Below are 20703 nucleotides of genomic sequence, written 5' to 3' on the forward strand. Positions count from 1 at the left end.
GTTTTCTGTGCTTTCAAACTCTGCATGGAATATTCATTTATATTTTCCTCTTTCTGTTGCAGGTATGGAGTTCGCATTAAAACCCCAACCGTCAAGGGAATTCTAGACTTGGACAAGTTGAATGAAGAGCCAAGTAGTGACTCTGAGAGTGCAAGGTGAGCCTTTAAGTGGAAAAGGGGGAATTCCAGGGTGAAGTCATCAGTATTAAGTATCAGTATTATTTATGCCTTTTCAACCATTTTGAAGTTAAGAAATAATACAAAACCGTCACCTTCTTCCTCAAGAATATGAGGTTACTGGCAGTATTGTGAGTCCTGAACTTCTGAAGTATTTGTCATATAGTGTTAGTTTTGTTTTGAAAAATTTTAGCACCTACCTGTATTTTTTGCTCATCAAACAGTAAATCCAGTGCATACATATAGTACATCATGCCAAATGTCTGTTATTATAACATTTTAAATATTTTGAAGAAAGAATACTGAATACTTTCATATTAAATAACAAGAAATACCACAGTATTTTTTTATGTGGGCAGTTTGTTCCACCTTTTCCACTTTAGTATGTCATTTGAATAAGTAGTGACGTTATACTATTGTAATGGAAAGAAAATGTCAGGCCCTAAAATGGCATGACTAATCCACTGACACACTGTATGTGACTTATAATTTATTTTATTTTAGGCCTGGACTTTGGGATCGCCTTTTGTTGCCTCGTGGAGACAGCAACAAGCCAGCAACCTGGGATCCTGCTAACCGTAATGCACTGTCTGACTGGAACAAATACTCAGGTAATATTTTTTATTATTTTATTTTGCTCACTTTAAGGTGTTTCAATGGATTAAACAGTGAGACTCTTTTCTTTTAGGGATGCTGTCCTGTTCAGATGATGAGATGCCTCCCTCAGATGGTGAAGAGCATAGTCCTCCCAGCCGAGACCAGCCCCACCTACGCTTTGAGATCACTAGTGATGACGGGTTCAGTGTAGAAGCAGACAATGTTGAGGGTAGGAGGTCATGTATTCGACTGTGGTTGGAAAAAATATGTTGTTCAATGTAAATCTACTTTCAGTATGAAAATATTTCTTAATTATTTTTTTTTTATTATTGTTTTTAGCTATTCTATTTAATTAGTTTATTTATTTTTAAATTATGCAAAATACATGGCCAGTAGGTAATATTTATTGTTGAAATTTTTCTTAATTAATTTGCCATTGGCAGGCCAAAGACCTTAATATGTGACGTGTGCATGTAAATTGTAGTGTTTTTAAAATTTAAATGTTTTTTATGATCCAAATTTTTTTTTCAAGAATTTCAAATTCATTCTTCACATTCACAGTTGCTTGGTCCGCTGTTATCGAGGGAGTCCAGGAGGCCCGTGCTGTCGCTGGACTGAGGCAGCTCACTTTTTCTGGGATGAGTGGGGCGCGTGTGATGGGAATGCTGTACGATGCCATAGTCTACCTGGTGGAACAGCTCCAGGGGGCCAATCGCTGCCAACGCCACACCTTCCGCTTCCACAAGCAAGCCAGTCAGGAGGAAGATCTGCCCGTTAACCCGAGTGGCTGTGCCCGCTCTGAAGTCTACCTAAGGTCAGTTCACTTGTTTAACTGTCAGTTAATCAAATAAAGTGCTGGTAACAGTGTTAGAAAAAATATATACTCTATAAAATACTACTACTTTGTCTCTCTCTTTATATGTATATAGAGAGAGAATTTTATAGATATATATTTACAATTTAATAACTTCTGAAGTCAATTTTTGTGGTGTCTTTTCAATGCTTAATTGAAGCTTTCATTCTTCAGGTCAATCATATCCAGGTAAAAAAAAAAAAAATCAGTTTGAATAAGGAAAGCGATTACTGCTATAATATCCTTTCAAATACTTTTTTGTGCTTTTGTGCTGCACTTTATTTGTGCCATTTAATTGTATTAGTTTATTAGAATTTGAAAGATAATAGCAAAATACAAACCTGATTCCAAAAAAGTTGGGACACTGTACAAATTGTGAATAAAAACAAAATGCAATGATGTGGAAGTTTCAAATTTCAATATTTTATTCAGAATACAACATAGATGACATATCAAATGTTTAAACTCAGAAAATACATCATTTTAAGGGAAAAATAAGTTGATTTTAAATTTCATGGTATCAACACATCTCAAAAAAGTTGGGACAAGGCCTTGTTTACCACTGTGTGGCATCCCCTCTTCTTTTTATAACAGTCTGCAAACGAGGAGACTGAGGTGACAAGTTGCTCAAGTTTAGGAATAGGAATGTTGTGCCATTCTTGTCTAATACAGGCTTCTAGTTGACAAGACTTAGGTCTTCTTCGTCGCATCTTCCTCTTTATGATGCACCAAATGTTTTCTATGGGTGAAAGATCTGGACTGCAGGGTGGCCATTTCAGTACCCGGATCCTTCTTCTACGCAGCCATTATGTTGTAATTGATGCAGTATGTGGTCTGGCATTGTCATGTTGGAAAATGCAAGGTCTTCCCTGAAAGAGACGACGTCTGGATGGGAGCATATGTTGTTCTAGAACTTGGATATACCTTTCAGCATTGATGGTGCCTTTCCAGATGTCTAAGCTGCCCATGCCACACGCACTCATGCAGCCCCATACCATCAGAGATGCAGGCTTCTGAACTGAGCGCTGATAACAACTTGGGTTGTCCTTGTCCCTTTTTAGTCTGGATGACATGGCGTCCCAGTTTTCCAAAAAGAACTACAAATTTTGATTCGACTGACCACAGAACAGTTTTCCACTTTGCCACAGTCCATTTTAAATGAGCCTTGGCCCAGAGAAAATGTCTGCGCTTCTGGATCATGTTTAGATATGGCTTCTTTTTTGACCTATAGAGTTTTAGCCGGCAACGGCGAATGGCACAGTGGATTGTGTTCACCGACAATGTTTTCTAGAAGTATTCCTGAGCCCATATTGTGATTTCCATTACAGTAGCATTCCTGTATGTGATCCAGTGCCGTCTAAGGGCCAAAAGATCACGGGCATCCAGTATGGTTTTCCAGCCTTGACCCTTACGCACAGAGATTGTTCCAGATTCTCTGAATCTTTGGATGATATTATGCACTGTAGATAATGATAACTTCAAACTCTTTGCAATTTTTCTCTGAGAAACCCCTTTCTGATATTGCGTCACTATTTTTCGCCGCAGCATTGGGGGAATTGGTGATCCTCTGCCCATCTTGACTTCTGAGAGACACTGCCACTCTGAGCCAATTGACCTAATAAGTTGCAAATTGGTCCTCCAGCTGTTCCTTATATGTACATTTAACTTTTTTGGCCTCTTATTGCTACCTGTCCCAACTTTGTTTGGAATGTGTAGCTCTCATGAAATCCAAAATGAGCCAATATTTGGCATGACATTTCAAAATGTCTCACTTTCAACATTTGATATGTTATCTATATTCTATTGTGAATAAAATATAAGTTTATGAGATTTGTAAATTATTCCATTCCTTTTTTTACTCGCAATTTGTAGTGTCCCAACTTTTGTAGTTTGATAAGAGCTCTGATTTTAGTCCTTGAAAACCAAAAGATTTGTGCTTAAAGTCCTTGAAAGTCCTGTAATTTCATTTTGCAGTTTCTGTATGAACCCTGTAATAATAATAATATTCATATTAATATTTTAACTTTTAGAAGATGACAGTTTATTAATTTAAAAAGCAACTTTTTTAAATGTCCATTCAGTACTTAAGTTGTCTGCCAAAATAATGTAATATTATTAATACTAAATAATAATAATAATAATAAATTAATATAGAGTACATGATGAAAAACAATTTGACTTGTAATGTAATACTACTAATACACCACCAATAATATTAACAATAATAATAATAATAAATAATAATAATTATTATTATTATTAAAGAGCCTTTTCCATCAAACTGATATGTGATTCTTTGCTGTTCATATGATACATTTTTTGGCCTTATTGTGCAATTAATTCAGTTGTGTTTTATAATTGATTGACAGTCTTGCTTCACAATCTAGAACCAGTTACTTTGTGCCCTCATATAAGGAAATTAATAGCAGGTCCCTGTTAGGGGAATGTCCCTCTATCATTAACTTATCATTAAATCATTAAAAGAGACTAAATGACTAATACAGAGCAACAAGAAAGTGGGCGTTTTAAAGTGAAGAAAATGTTTTGTGCTGTGCTTCTTGGTTACCTTGCAGGCATGGGGGGGGGGTTCGTATGTAAACTTCTATAGGAGAGCAAAAAGAGATGTTATCTAGGAGCTAAGTATTGTGATGTTCGTTTGCGTGTCTCTTTTCTGGGTATAGTTCACACATACTCTTTTATCTGTTTCGCAGGAAGTCTACCTTTGACATGTTTAACTTCCTGGCGTCACAGCACAGACAGCTTCCTGACACCGACCTGTATGATGAGGAGGAGGATGAGGTTCTTCTCAAATCCACCAGGTCAAATAAAACCGTATTACAACACTATGTGCATAAAGTCGCAGTTGAAAAGCCATTCCATTGCTGATTTGTTTTTCATTTTATTTTTATAAATAATAGTTTTAAAAAATATTTTAATTGGAGTTATTATAAGAGAAACTTTTTTTGTTGTTTTTTTTTTTTTTTTTTGACATGACATTCCCTTCATATTCCCTTCCCCTTTTTAATCCTTTACTGTTCGTATATCCCCTTTTTTGGTTATTTCCCTCTTTTTTTTTTAGTGCTTAGTCAACTGTGGTTTGGTTTACATGACGAATAAATTCAATTGCACTTTGTAGGCGTGCAACAAGTTTGGAGCTTCCAATGGCAATGCGCTTCAGACATCTAGAGAAGACATCCAAGGAAGCGGTTGGTGTCTACAGGTAGGTTGACCGTTTTTAAACTCTAAATGAGGAATTGAGTCAGTTTCAGTTCTGTTCTTAGCTTCCACACTGAGCAACTTCACTAGAAAAGATGGGCATGTTTTTACATTTTGCAGAAGTCTTAATTCCATTATGAGACTATATAAGATGAAGTCACCAGTCGCATGAAGGAAATGTTCACCTATAGTTTACAAGTGATCTCCCGAAAATTAACCTGTGAAAAAACCCCGGTGACATGGCAATCTATAAAGATGCTCATCTTCTTTTAGAAACATCCACTAAGATCTGCTTAAAATGTATCTGTCTTAGGGTGCTTTCACATCTCTAGTTTGGTTCATTTGGTCCGAACCAAGGGCAAACAGTTATACATTGTAGCATTTTTCAGCTTTTTTGGTTCCTTTTCACACCACACTGATTGCTTTGGTCCGAACCAGTTGAAACGAACCAAAATGCAGTCACATGACAACATCCACATCACTAGAGTTCAAAGGTACAGCGCGCACATCCAAAACAATAAAAACTGGGTGCTGGGCAGACAAGTAGTTGCAAAGGTAAACAATGAGTCCGCATACCAGAAAATGCTCCTAGCAATTTTAATAATAGCTCACCACATGTAACGTTTCGGGCCCAAGCCCTTCATCAGACATGAAAACAAGTGGGGAGACACACCTCCATATATACAGCCATGTATGATCACATGATTACATACATCCATGATTTATCACATGACCAATCACGTTAGATTGCTATTACATCAGGAAAACAGATAAAAACATATATATAGACCAACATTTGTAATACAAAAATATATTAAGTGGCTAAGAGAAGGCCTGCAGTGCTTAAAGCATAACCTAGAAAGTTTTTAAAAAAAATGTCTCTACCACTGTAGGCAGTCGTGATAGAGGAGCAAAAATGTAGATACATAAGGGGTACCACAAAAGTGTGTTACATATATATCAAGTCAGCAAAAAGATAACACAACATTAACAAAATTAACACAATTACAGGAATTATTTACAGGAGTTATTTACAGAAAAGGCCTCAGGTGAAAGTCTTCATTCAACCCTTTTGGAGCTAAAGTGTCCAGGGTATAGATCCAGAATGCCTCTATTTTGAATAACAAACAATTAACATCTCCTCCGCGGGGGGGCTGTTTCACAAGTTCAATGCCGCAATATCTGAGAGAGGAAACGTTATGAGAGGCTAGTGAAAAATGCACCGCTACTGGACTTTTGATGTCATGGTTGCGAATATTTGATCTGTGTTCTGAGATTCTTGTTTTCAGTGGCCTGGTCGTTTTACCAACATAGGCCAAGCCGCATGGGCATTTAAGTAAATAGACAACATTCTTTGTGTTACGAGAGAGGAAACGTTATGAGAGGCTAGTGAAAAATGCACCGCTACTGGACTTTTGATGTCATGGTTGCGAATATTTGATCTGTGTTGCTGAGATTTCTTGTTTTCAGTGGCCTGGTCGTTTTACCAACATAGGCCAAGCCGCATGGGCATTTAAGTAAATAGATAACATTCTTTGTGTTACAAGTGATCACACCTTTGATGTCATAGAGTTTTCCAGTGCGTTGGTGAGTGAAAGTGGTGGTTTTATGTGTAAAGTTGCATTGAGGGCAGTTACCACATCTGTAATTCCCAAAGGGAATAGACTGCAAAAAATGTGGTGGAGTCAATGATGGAAGATGCCGCTCTCACCAACATGTTTTTGAGATTAGGTGCTCTCTTGTACACAATGCGGGGTGATGTAGTAAAGCATTTAAGTGCTGGATCAGAGTCAATAATGTGCCAATGTCTCTATGACATCAAAGGTGTTATCACTTGTAACACAAAGAATGTTGTCTATTTACTTAAATGCCCATGCGGCTTGGACTATGTGGGTTAAAACGACCAGGCCACTGAAAACAAGACATCTCAGAACACAGATCAAAATTCGCAACCATGACATCAAAAGTCCAGTAGCGGTGCATTTTTCACTAGCCTCTCATAAAGTTTCCTCTCTCAGATATTGCGGGCATTGAACTTTGAAACAGCCCCCCCGCGGAGGAGAATGTTAATTGTTTGTTATTCAAAAGAGAAGCATTCTGGATCTATACCCTGGACACTTTAGCTTCAAAGGGTTGAATGAAGACTTTGACCTGAGGCCTTTTCTGTAAATAACTCCTGTAAATAATTCCTGTAATTGTGTTAATTTTGTGTTATCTTTTTGCTGACTTGATATATGATATATGTAACACACTTTTGTGGTACCCCTTATCAACATTTTCTACATCTCATCTGCACGACTGCCTACAGTGGTAGAGACATTTTTTGTAAAACTTTCTAGGTTATGCTTTAAGCACTGCAAGCCTTCTTTTAGCCACTTAATATATTTTTGTATTACAAATGTTGGTTTATATATGTTTTTATCTGTTTTTCTGATGTAATAGCAATCTAACGTGATTGGTCATGTGATTAATCATGGATGTATGTAATCATGTGATCATACATGGCTGTATATATGGAGGTGTGTCTCCCCACAGTCTGATGAAGGGCTTGGGCCCGAAACGTTACACGTGGTGAGCTATTATTAAAATTGCTAGGAGCATTTTCTGGTGTGCGGACTCATTGTTTACCTTTGCAACATCCACATCACTCATTGGCCATGACGTATTTCCTAAACTGCTTTTCGATTGGTCAGAATTTACGTGCGGGAAAATTCCAACATAAGATGAAAAGCCAGCAAACAACACGGAGACAACACAACTATGGAGAGACGACTGCGCGGGCTGGTTTTGTCCCTGGCCATAATTTATTACGTTGTTCGTATACACGACAATATGCAAACAATACATTTCAATAATTAAGCGCAGATGCGGCTTGAAAACAACGTTCTAATGCACTGCAAACGGCGAGCGGGCATCGCTCGTAACTTCAAGCGGAGGCGTGCATTAATCCACGAGCTGCCATGCTAAAGTGCAGACTGTCAACAAACACTTCCTCATCCCATAATGCACAGCGCAGCTGGTTTAGTCCAAAAATGATCAGTACTTTTTGCAGTTGGGTCTGTTCGAGGTCAGATCACTTTCTCACCACAAACGAACCGCTCCAGAGTTCGTTTGAAAGCGTACCGAGACCACCTCTTCAAGCATGTCTCGGTACGCTTGTTTGGTCCGCCTTTGGTGCGCACCCGAGTGCAATTGCTGCTTTCACACCTGCCCAAACAAACCGCACCAAAGGGGGAAACGAACTCTGGTACGATTCAACCGAACTAAATGAGGCAGGTGTAAAAGCACCCTTAGACACAGCCAACGAAAATGTAATCTTTGGAATCCATGCTGCATTCGTCTTCCAGATTCTTCACTTCTGCGTTATTGGTTCTCATAAGCAATTATTTTCATTCAGAACAGGTCACGTTCATTCCTGTAAATAATCTTTTCTGTAGGTCTGCGATTCATGGAAGAGGCCTGTTCTGCAAGCGAAACATCGAGGCAGGAGAGATGGTCATTGAGTATTCAGGCATTGTCATTCGTTCTGTTCTTACGGACAAGCGAGAGAAGTATTATGATGGCAAGGTAAGTGGAAATGTGCTTTTTTAGAGCAGATTTGTGTATCTGTGATCGCTAATTACCACCAGGTTTAACAACAGAGATGCATTTTGGGTAGTCATGGCCCCCTGTTTTTACCCATTAAGAACTCATATTTTGCCTATAAAAATTGTACTTTTATTACCATATTTAAAAAAAAAAAACATAATTTTCACATAATTTTCTGTACTATATTTGGGTCAGAGTTTGAATATCACTCTTAATACCACCTCTTTCCTCTGCTCTTCTTACCAGGGCATTGGTTGCTATATGTTCCGCATCGACGACTTTGATGTGGTAGACGCCACGATGCACGGCAACGCGGCACGGTTCATCAACCACTCCTGTGAGCCAAACTGCTACTCTCGAGTCATCAACGTGGAGGGTCAGAAGCACATAGTCATTTTCGCTTTGCGGAAAATCTACCGTGGAGAGGAGCTGACTTATGACTACAAGTTCCCCATAGAAGATGCCAGCAACAAGCTCGGCTGCAACTGTGGTGCCAAGCGCTGTCGGCGCTTCTTAAACTGAAGAGCAGCACTGGATAGTTGCAGTGCAACTGCACGGCAATGGAGTTTGACGGGTAAAAACAGTGGATCGAGGCTTGATGGGTAAAGGGGGTCCATGGTGAAGGTTTCAAAGCTTAACATTCACCTCTTCAAGTCCTTCAGCAGGCACATACAAGGACCACCAACTGTTGTGGAGCCATTCACGCCCTTCAACCAGGATTCCTCCCGATCAGTTGACATTCAGTCCAGTAGAGCAGATGAGATGGGAGCATGAGTGATGATGTATGGTAACACGGCCAAGGCTTTTTTTAAGAACATTTCCCACCATGCTGCATCGTCTTTGCTTCATTAAAAGTTTTATCGGAATATTGCCAGTTTTGAAATGAGTCTCGGTTTCAGTCACAGCATTTTGTTTTAATCCTGGCACAAATATTGAACTCTAGGGAGAGTCCTTGTATATTTTGCAGCAAAATTATAACTATTCTTATTATTATTTTCGCAGGCTTTTTTATGCTTTCCAAAAGCTGGAACACTCTGCCCCAGTTTGGGGTGTTCTGTTCTGATGAATAACATTTAAGTTCCAAACAACCTCCCTTGAGCTGACGTTAAAGTGCTGGATTCTTACGATCTGAACAGGATCACCTGCATGCTTGAGAAGCGTTTTACTCTGCGGACCACAGTGTGAAAGCTTAGCGGCAGTGAAGATGCTGTAAAAACATGCATATACCTAATGAAATGATGTGAATGATTAAGATCTGTATCTATCAATTTTATTTTAGATCACACTTTCATGTTTAGCTGAGAAAGACTCACACTGCTCAGGACAACACTGTAAACCCTTCAGAACGACCCATGGATCCACTCCTTGCGCATGGCAGTCAGTAAGAGACTCAGTCTGTTGTCTGTGACCTTTTTTTCGCTTAAACTCTTTTAATCTTCTCAAAGGCTTTATTTTTAATAATTTATTTTTGTTGTATTTTTATGGGCAGGTCTAACTTTTCATTCTGTTTTTTTTTGCTTGTTTTTTGTTTTGTGTGTATGTGTGATTTTTTTTTTAATTGTTGATGTCCTTGGTGGTGATAATAACATGATTAATAATGAGGATGATATAATTACTTCCTCTGTTTCATGTCATGTCAGAGATCCAAGGCGAGCTGTAGTTGATGCATCCGGTACTAAAATAGCAAAGCAAACCATACAAACTGTCCAACCAGGAGCCCATAAATGTCAATGATGTGTTGAAATTCGGAGTACTCATAAACGGCAACGCTTTAGCATGTTTGTGCTTTTATACCTCGAAACAAAATCATGCCTGAGTGGATATTTGTGTTTCTTTTCATCATGTAGTAGAGGACACTACTTAAGCTAATCGTGACTAAACGCATCCTCATTGCGTCAAGGTGTGATGAAGTTGTGGATTGTTCCTGCAATAAATCATTTTTTGCCACAATTGCACATACAATTGGAGCTCTACATTTATCTAGGGAGTTAGAAACTGCTTAAAATGTCCTAGAGACATAGGAGCGTGAAGGCGATGTATACTGGTGACTTACAAAATCTATCTATATATATATATATATATTTATAGTAGAGTTATTGAAAGATTTGGGAGTTGGTTCTCTTCTTCATGCAGGAGAAAAATCAACAAGCTGATGCCATCGTTCGGACTGTTTATTCATGGTTTGTCTTTATGGGAGTTTTACCCATTGGTCTGTGCTTTTTGTATGTGACCAAGGTCTTATCAGAGTTTTCTTCAGGGTTTTTTTTTTAAAACCATTTTCCCAATTTGAACATTGAGGATGAGTTCTTGCAACGTGGCCTTTTTAAGAGGTGAGGTTTTGAGCCAGCTGTTTGTTTTAAATGTCTTAGTTGTCTGATTTTATTTGACTTTCTTAAAGGAGAAGTTTCCTGCCACTAAATCATGTTGTCGTCTCCTGCTTTTTCAATCTCCATCAAGAACCTGAAATTTAGCATATCTCAGATTTTAATCAAACCACCCCAAACTTGCAAGGATTCTACCTCAAGCTGTTCAGACAACATCAAGTAATATTAATGCAAAACTAGATTTGCTTGGTCTGTTCTGTCATGCAGAGTTGGCTTGTGTGCAATGAAGGATGCAAAGCCCTAGTCAGGACCTTCTTTGATAATGCATCTCCCAGAGCTTCTTGGGAAAAGAAAATCTGTCTGTTCCTTTGTAGGTTATTTTAAAAAACAACAACATTGAAAAAGACTTAAAATGGAGAAAAAAAATAAAAAGTCTTTGCTACCTTGTACAAACGATCCCTAAGTTTGTAAATAGTTGTATACATATTTCTTAACCTGTTTAATTTTTCTATGCACTTTTATTTTATTTATAATGTTTTTGCTTAATAAAGATGTACAATGTTTGAACAAAGTTCAAGATTTAATGTGGTATTTGTGCTGAACGTACAAAAGAATCAATTGTGCACCACTAGTAACTATGATATATTGCTTCCAGAAAGGCTTTGTGGCTAAATTCAGTTTAGAAATTGAAAACGTAATATTGGTTTGCCAACAATTATATTTACAAGATTTATAATTCAAATAAATACATTGTAAGAAAAAACCTATTTTATGAAATCTAGTAATTAAAAAAATCTAAATTATGAAACATTAATAGTGTTAAATGCAGTGTTAAAGGGAGAGTTCACCCAAAAATGAAAATTTGATGTTTATCTGCTTACCCCCAGGGCGTCCAAGATGTAGGTGACTTTGTTTCTTCAGTAGAACACAAACAAAGATTTTTAACTCAAACCGTTGCAGTCTGTCAGTCATATAATGGAAGTGAATGGGAATCACGGCTTTGAGACTCAAAAAAAACATACACAAACAACTAAATTAAACCCTGGGGCCCGCTACGATACATTGATGTGTAAAGAAACGAAACCATCGGTCTGTGCAAGAAACTGAACAGTATTTATCGTTTTTTTACCTCTGGTTCACCACAATGTCTGAACTGTCCTGAGCGTGTTCTCAACAGCCGGCGCGTGATGTGTCGTCTTCTTCTTCTTGCTTTATGGCGGATCGCAGACTTAAAAGTGCATTACTGCCACCTACCTCTCAAATGGACCATTGACACTCCTTGTTGAGTTTGTATATAGAGTGACAATGATCCATTTGAGAGATAGGTGGCGGTAATGCATTTATAAGTCTGTGGTCCACCATAAAGCAATGCGCCGGCTGAAGAAAAAGACTCAAAAGCGCTCAGGACAGTTCGGACATTGCGGTGAATCAGAAGTAAAAAAACAGTAATAAATACTGTTCGGTTTCTTGCACAGACCGATCGTTTCGTGTCTTTACACATCAATGTATTGTCACGAGCCGCAGGGTTTAATTTGGTTTTGTTTGTGTATGTTTTTTTGACTTTCAAATCCGTGATTCCCATTCATTTCCATTATATGACTGACAGACTGCAATGGTTTGAGTTAAAAAAAAAAATGTGTTCTACTGAAGAAACAAAGTCACCTAAATCTTGGATGCTCTGGGGGTAAGCAGATACACATCAAATTTTCATTTTTGGGTGAACTCTCCCTTTAAAACTAAATAAGTGTGAAGGATGGAATGGAGATAGAACATTTAAGAAAAAATGTTGTTGTTTTCATCTAAAGTAACCCTAGAAAATTTGATTCATATGAAAATGTAAAATAGTTACAAGGTTATGTTAAATAATACAGTATAATAAGTGAATTACTGTTTTGTGTTCTCAAAATATCACATGAGTTATTCTTAAACACCTGCAGGGAGCTTCGCCAAAATCTCCACTGCATCATTGCGACCGATAGCAGTTAGCAGCTCAGCGAGGTGGCTGACAGTCCAGTCTGGGTTTTTGGTGACGACACCCTCCAAAACGGCGACGAGGGGACTTTTGTGATCCTTCATGGAATACGCATAATTGATCCAGGCAAAGGAAAAGGAGCACTGGGCGGCAAGGTGACGTGTGTTCTTGGCACCAGAGATGTCCGGGTCTAATACCAACACAAGCTCCTCAAGAACATCCAGGTTGTTCAGCACCATTTTGAGAGGTGCATCCTGGACCTCAGGTACTGTGAATAGATTTACAGAAAATCGCCAGTTTCTCACTTAAGGAGTAATCAGGAGTTATCTTGGGTCGTGTAAAACTAGTTTGTTCTTCGTATACCCACCTAACAGATGCGACAATCCAGTTACGTGATCATTGTTACTACTCTCTTTGATTATGTTGTATGAGATGTCCTGTTCATATCTGCCAATGCCCTTTTTGGACAGGCTTTTATGACTTGCTCCATTACAGCATTTTTTCAATTCTGGTAAACACAAGAGAAGTTCATGTTTTGTTAATCTTGTGAGATTCATTTTGCTTCATCATAGCACTCAAGACTGTATGTAGCAATAAGAATTATGTAATACTGCAAAATAACACATAAAATGTGATGTGCTTAACCTTATAATTTATAATATATATAATATTATAATAACATAATATATATAATATTATATTACTTATAATATTATAATTTCATACAAGTGGCCAGAACACAGTCAGTGTTGATGTGTTAAAGGGATACTCCACCCCAAAATGAAATTATTTTTCATTAATCACTTACCCTCATGTTGTTCCAAACCTGTAAAAGTTCCGTTCATCTTCGGAACACAATATTTTTTGGATTTTTCAATATTGATGTAATTTAGCAATGATATTAAAGTCTTTAAGGAGCTTATCTTAAAATATGTTGGATCAGCATCTGTCGGTCATGACAGGAAACATTAATATGTATGAAACCTCCAGGATTTCCTTCATATTTACTGCCCCCTTTTGTTTTTAACTGACCTTCATTGAAAGGTTTAGTCCTCCTCTTGATGAAAAGGAAGAGACACAGCAAGATGAGAGTTGATAAAATCCCAAAACATACATAGATCCCTACAAAGATGCACGAAAAAACAAACCATCACATCTGCTTTTGATCAGCATCAAAGCCAACACATTCTCATTCTCTAAATGTTCTGTACAAACTGAAAAGTCTGAATTTTAACATGCAAACTAGATACAGATCAACAAAAAGCACTGAATACATTTTGGATTGGTGATATGCTGTAAATGTGTACAATACCAATTCAAAAGTTTGGGGTCAGTAAAATGTATGTTTTAATTCAGCAGGCAAAAGTAACAGGTAAGTCTTTTACATTTTTACAAAATTGTATTTAAAAAAAAAAAAAAGTTCCTTATACATTAAAGCGTCCTTTTAAAAAGGTATCAAAAATATTAAGCAGTTTTCACAATTGATTATAATAAATGTTCCTTGTGCACCAAATCAGCCCATTAAATTGATTTGATAAAACATGTGACATTGCCATCACAGGAATAAATTACATTTCAAAATATATTAACATACAAAACGGTAGTTTTAAATTGCAGTTACATTTTTAAATATTTTTTTTTTCTACAGCATAAGAGACTTATTTCAAAAACATTACAAAATCGTACAGTCCTCAAACTTTTGAACCGTACTGTAGCGAGTGTATATGTTAAAGAGATGCAAAACAATACCTGCGAATTGATTAACTGGTGACTTTTCAGTGGAACTTGGAGAGGTGGTTGACATAACGCTTTGAGGGCTTGAAATAAAGTTTTGAGTGATTGTAGAGGGCTCTGAAAAGACGTTTTGAGTGGTCGAAGAGAGGCTTGAGCTGGCGACAAAGCTAGTAGCCATGAAGACAGTCGTACTCGCAGTCTAAAAAAAAACAGTTTACACTGTCAAAATAAGATATAATATGGCCTATATCAATATAGATATCAAGCTTTATTTAACACTAAAATGCATTTAAATTTTATTTGTTCTTTTTTAAGCTAATATCTCTCTGTGTTTAAGCTAAATCTCTCCGTTTTCGATGAGAAAGCATTAAGAGAGCTGACTTGAAAAGTTAGTAGAATAATCATTATACTGTTATCCTTGTGGTCTGCGGCGGTTGAGGGATGCATTTTCCATTAAAAACCTGCTCCCTGCAAAAAACAATTAATAAAAAATAGTAACATTTCCAATATTATCACTGCATATCGGAATAAAAGAGAAAAGCAAGATTTAAAGAAAAGGTAGATTTAAAGCTCACTTTTTATGTTAAAGGTATTGTGGCTTATGGGCTCTCTAATCAAAAATGAATAAACGCAAAACCGGTATGATGGACTAGCTATAACTAACTTTAATTAGCAATGTATTCATCCAGATTAGACGAAATTTCTCTTATTGTAGGTAGGACAAACAAACAAACTAATAGTAGTAAAAAATGAAAAAAAACGTACCCTTGCCTACAGCAGATGGCATCCGACGTGGTGGTGCATTCAGACGCAGTGAACTGTGGCGCTGGGCAATAGCGACAATTTTGGCATTTGACTTGAGATCCATCATTAAATGTCCCATCTCTGCATGGTTTGTAAGGTGACTCGACCTGGTGTTGCTCGTCGGACCACCCGCAGTTTTCAATAAATTCGTAACCTGTCCTCAAAACAGAACGACGATGAGTAAACGTGCATTTTTTTCTTATAGCCGAGTTTCAGAAGTTTCGCACAACAGACTCCTTTGTTTCTAGATGTCTAATAGATCGATGTATAACTTTATCATGCATTTGTACATCACAAATATAAAATCGGTATGTTTTGTATTAAAGTCTTCTGAGTACCTAGTTGACTTTTTAATGACTGTGCTGACGAAAACATCTGTTTTGCGCGACGCGACACATTGCGCCGCGGAAATTACATTTATAGTTAATTCAGGATAATTGGTACATTTTCCCAGTCATCTCAATGGCAAAAGTGCCTCAATTTATTTGAATTCACCCTACATATAATTCGCATTCAAGTTACATGTAGCTACATAATGGACTAAGATGCGAGTTATCGAACACAGAATTTAAAACTTACCTTTTATGATTTGATATTTAGTCTCACATGGCTCACATTTGTACCGAGGACGATTCCAGAATTTCCCTTCTAAACACTTATCTGAAGTCATCGAGGCGGATGTCGTGCTTCTCCCTGCCGTGAACGTTCGAAAGACTGTGTGAAGCTGAGCAGCTGTGAGTTGAATAGAAGGAGTTGGGTGGGTTTTAATCTGAAAGCAATGACGACATGGGGCATAACTGTATAGGCCTAAGTCACGAAAAGGAAAATAAGGGACGATCGTGGTTTTTTTTATTGAAAAATAAGGCACACACACGTTAAAGAATAAAATCCTCTTCACAATTTGTAGAAAAGTTTTGTTTGTCTAAGAGGACCGTATGTGGCTACTATTTTTTTTTTTTAAATGTATTATTTTACTCATTTATTCATGTTTCCTGTTGTTGTCAGTAAATGAAATATAATTGTTTCATTAACTTATGCTTTAAATCATTACTTGACTGAAAATTGAGACGTATTCACCTTGGCTGCATTTTTTAGTGTGTAGTCATGCATATATAACATAGCCACAGCCTTAGATGAAATCAACTGAAAATAAAGACGTCATTAAATCTCTTGAGATATGATTTAACAACTCCACAAACAGCATTACCAGCTTCACATATTACTAACGACACTGACTGTATTTCTGTCAGACCTCTACAGAAGATGTTATTGAGAAGTAACAGAGGTTTAGATGTTTGTTTTGTTTTTCTTCACTACCATGATAGAGATCGATGTTTGCTTTAGTTGGGCTATCGAACCTTATGTTTTTTTAACATTAATGTTTCATTGGCTGCTGTAACCATGTGTTTTTAAACACATTTGTTGTGTTTTTAAACACATTTGTTGTGGAAAAAGAAAGGAAAGGCAGTGTTTGTGTTTTTGTTGTTTTTTTTTGTTTTTGAGGTGATATAATTTAAATTAAAGGTTAGGTTATTTGATTTTATCTGATGTCTCTTGTCTTACTAAGACAATATGTTATAACAAAACATTAGAACAAAAGAACAAGCAGGCTGTTATGAAAGTTTGTTTTTTAAGAAAAGCTGCGATTTGCTATAAAACACACATCAAAAATCAGCATATGAATCACAACAACGGTGACAATAAACGAAATAAAAACAGATTGACTTTGAACATCACAAAACATGCATCTGAAACTCACCACAGAAACAAATCATAAATAAAAGCACATAGTAAGAATTAAATAAGTGGACAGTTCCGCAATGCATGCTGGGAGTCATGGGTGAGTTTTGTGCTGTGCTGGTACCCAGCATGCATTGCAGCATGAAGCTTTTGATTGTCACCCTTGTTGAGATTCATGTGCTGATTCTTGATATATGTGTGTCTGCAAGTGATGCTGCAGTATTAAAAGGTTTTGTGCATTAAATGTTTTGGTAGAAGTTTATCATATCATGTGGTGTCAAATAGCTATCGCAAATTAAAAAAAACCCACACCATGTCATTTGAGATTAGCCATTGAATGAGATCAATGAATCAGGCCACAAAATAATTATCATTAGTTAATAAAAAACCCACATCAATGCAACTTTTTTTTGGCTTTTCTTGCTATAATAAATGTGCTTTATAAACACAATTACAGCAACCCAAAAAAATCTTACATTAAGAAGTCAAGGGTAAAGAGCCCAACTAAAGCAACTCTGAATCTGATCGCCATAATGGTGAGGTCAAACAAAACGTTTTCAATAAAACATCTAAACCTCAGTAAATTCTCAAAGATTTTATGTAGATATATGTGACCCTGGACCACAAAACCAGTCTTTAGTGTACATCTGTATAAATAAGCTTTCCATTGATATATGGTTTATTAAGATTGGACAACATTTGTCCGAGATACAACTATTTGAAAATCTAGAATCTGAGGGTGCAAAAATATCTAAATACTGAGAAAATTGCCTTTGAAGTTGTTCAAATGAAGTTCTTAGCAATGCATATTACTAATAAAAAAATACGTTTTGATATATTTACAGTAGGATATTTACTAAATATCTTTATGGAACATGATCTTTACTTAATATCCTAAAGATTTTTGGCCAGAAAAATTGATAATTTTGACCCATACAAAGTATTTTTGACTATTGCTACAAATATACCCCAGCGACTTAAGACAGGTTTTGTGCTCCAGGGTCACATATGACAGAAAAAAAGTCAGATTGTAATGTGTGAAGCTGGTAATGCTGTTTGTGGAGTTGTTAAATCATATCCCAAGAGATTTAATGATGTCTTTTATTTCAGTTGATTTCATCTAAGGCTGTGGCTGAAGTCAGTTCTAGTTCTTGTGTTTCTCTTTCATTCAGTGATCCTGTTTGTTAACAGCAGCTGTTCATCTCTAAAACACAATCATCACTTAATAATTCACATGATTATCTATAAGGAAAGTAAATACTAATCTGAACAGTATTAATGTGTTTTTGCAGAAGAGAGATCTGTTAATGTAGTTTTGTGGGTCACCATTGTGCTGGAGAGTATAGCCTGTGCTTCAGTGACACTGATGTTCTGCTGCTTTATTTGTGGAGTTGATGCAGTGACGATATCTTTAAGTACTTCAGCACATACATTCTACACACATACATACATTCTAATTTACTGTAAAATGTATTAATAGCATTACAAGTTCACAGTTGCTCTTATAATTTCACTCATATTTATAAACGCTTCTACTGTAATTTTAGCTTACAGTTTGCTGTATTTTTACAGTACAGTTGTAATGATTGAATTACAGTACTTTTGTAAATGTAGTCTTACTGGCAACCAGAATTGCCAGTAAGTTTGTAAAACTGCCAGTAAGTTACTGTAAATTTACAGTAAATGATTTACAGTGTAGTGTTGTGGAGTTATTGATGCTATGAGGTGTTAGTGCATGTTGTGGAGTTATTTTTTTTGTGTTGTTTTTGTTGATGTTCTTATAATTACATGCAAGTTCAGGGAAAGATGGCTGTATCTATAACAATGAACAATCATAATGACAGAACAGATAAATATAATGGGTTTGCGTACAACAAAGTATAAGATTACACAGAAAACAAGGCACAATTAGAAAGTTAAATATCTTTGATTAGTTATTCATATAATCATCATAATGCATGAAATGTTGCATTTTTTTTATAAGCCTGAGGGATGAAAGGAGAGAAGTTATAAAAAAACAAACAAACAAAAAAACAAAACAAAGGAGATTTAAGCCAGTTTTGCTTGTGGATGAAAAAAATTGCACATAAAATAAAATAAATTAACAACAACAAATACAAAAGAGAACAATTTGGGGTTTTCATAATAAAATAAGCCTATATCTTTAAGGATAAAACTGTGGATCATATTAGTAGAGTGGATTTTCAAACTTCTCCCGTCCCACTCTCACATGTATATCAAAAATGAATCAAAGTTGTTTTGTATATCAAAAATAAAAAATCCCTTCCCATCCTGTCCCCATCCCCTCCCACTCCGTTTTTTTTGGTCGGAATCTGTCAGTTACAGTATAAATCAGTACAGTACAGATCACAGCATGCCCACTTTAGTTAAAAAAAATCCGAAATGTAGTTTTTTTTGTTAATTTATTGAACTGAAAGCCAGCTTAAACAATGCACCGTGTGCATTGCACACACATTAAATTTCATGTAGGCTTAAATTATCCATGCTAACACACACGTTTTCTATTTATTTTATTATTATTATTATTATTTTCATTTAAAAGTAGACATTTCACTCTCTATAAATATATTTATCATACATGGAGTTTGACAGCAGAAAGCGCACCCTGTTTGCTTGAATTATTTTACAGAAGCACAACGTTTCGCTGTTATTCTGAGTGCACACAAATAAACATAGAGAATCTTTACAGATTCGAAAGATGTATTCCTTTTATCTGTATGACCAAAAATTACGGAGTATTTTAAGAGCAGGTGAGCGAACTGTCCCGCAGTGAGCGACCTGCTGTTCAGTTTCCACAATCAGCACAGACACTTGAACAGGAGTAGAGCACATAGTTTATTTATCTAAAGGGTATATTTGTATATAAAGTTGGGTATCATAGTGTTATTACAATTCCCAGTCCTGCCCACTTCCGCTAAAAGATTTTCGTAATCACGTAATTAATAGTGATTAGGCTTGTTTGAGATTAGCAAAGTCTATGCAGAACCGATCACCGCGACACATGCTGGGGCAAGTTCAAGCTCAAACCGGTGCGCAACGATTTGCTACGGTTTCCGGTTTGAACAACATTGTACCAATAAAACTCCATAATCACGGGAAGAAGGAGGCGGGAACCGGCGAACATTCAAATAAAACTTTAATAACAAAATAAACACAAAACAGCACGACAGCCCCTCACGGTCGACTGCCGCGCACAAACAAAAACCAAACCACAAAATAAAGCCCAGGCCTGGTCCTCTCTCGTCCTTCACTGTCGTCGCTCCTCTTTTGTATCCTCCCGATCTCCTCCGTGGGACTCGAGACCGGTGAGTGGAGCAGGTGTCGCTCATTTCCCAATCACTCCACCGGCCTCGCTCCGTTCCCACGGCTCTCGGCCCCCGCCCCACTCATCACATACCCCCATCGCCCCTCGCAGGCCGGGGGGTACCCACGAGACTGCGCTCTACTCCCCCCCCCCCCCCCCCCCCTCCCTCCCTTCCCTCCGGGGGGACCGCTCACGGTGGCTGCGGGGACCTGGGGGAAGGACAGACAGACGAGGCGAGAGAAAAGGAGATGGAAGGATGAGGAGCGACAGAGACGAGAGAGGGGAGAGAGGAAGGGGAAAAAAAAAAATCCGGTTCCCAGACACGCTGCCGCTCGGCCCTCCACCAGCTGGGTGAACTCTTCCGCGGTGCCTGG

At 37.3% G+C, this 20703-nt stretch overlaps 2 protein-coding genes across 3 annotated transcripts in view; one reads left to right on the forward strand and one right to left on the reverse strand.

Annotated features, from left to right (window-relative positions):
- Positions 1–9296, forward strand: part of LOC109091702 (histone-lysine N-methyltransferase 2B-like) — a 50168-nt gene extending 40872 nt beyond the window's left edge. Inside the window, exons 35-42 of the mRNA XM_042771771.1 lie at positions 63–155; positions 681–787; positions 865–1002; positions 1335–1587; positions 4338–4445; positions 4763–4846; positions 8280–8409; positions 8677–9296. Of these exons, the coding sequence (XP_042627705.1) occupies positions 63–155; positions 681–787; positions 865–1002; positions 1335–1587; positions 4338–4445; positions 4763–4846; positions 8280–8409; positions 8677–8952 (1189 nt within the window). The 3' untranslated portion in view covers positions 8953–9296. The remainder of the gene's footprint in view (positions 1–62; positions 156–680; positions 788–864; positions 1003–1334; positions 1588–4337; positions 4446–4762; positions 4847–8279; positions 8410–8676) is intronic.
- A 3197-nt stretch (positions 9297–12493) lies between these two features.
- Positions 12494–16000, reverse strand: LOC109108320 (IGF-like family receptor 1). 2 transcript variants are annotated; one of them, XM_042771661.1, is made up of 7 exons: positions 15844–16000; positions 15226–15418; positions 14877–14928; positions 14476–14659; positions 13759–13848; positions 13094–13234; positions 12494–12994 (listed from the first exon to the last, which is right to left on the reverse strand). In XM_042771661.1, the coding sequence occupies exons 1-7, from the start codon at positions 15932–15934 to the stop codon at positions 12678–12680; spliced, it is 1068 nt and encodes a 355-aa protein (XP_042627595.1). In that variant the 5' UTR covers positions 15935–16000; the 3' UTR covers positions 12494–12677. The 2 variants fall into 2 exon arrangements, with proteins under 2 accessions (XP_042627595.1, XP_042627594.1); XM_042771660.1 differs by having other exon boundaries at positions 14871–14928; positions 15844–15999.
- Between the last annotated feature and the right edge of the window lie 4703 nt (positions 16001–20703).

The sequence above is a fragment of the Cyprinus carpio genome, chromosome A15 (genome assembly GCF_018340385.1).
Source record: "Cyprinus carpio isolate SPL01 chromosome A15, ASM1834038v1, whole genome shotgun sequence".
Classification (NCBI taxonomy): domain Eukaryota; kingdom Metazoa; phylum Chordata; class Actinopteri; order Cypriniformes; family Cyprinidae; genus Cyprinus; species Cyprinus carpio.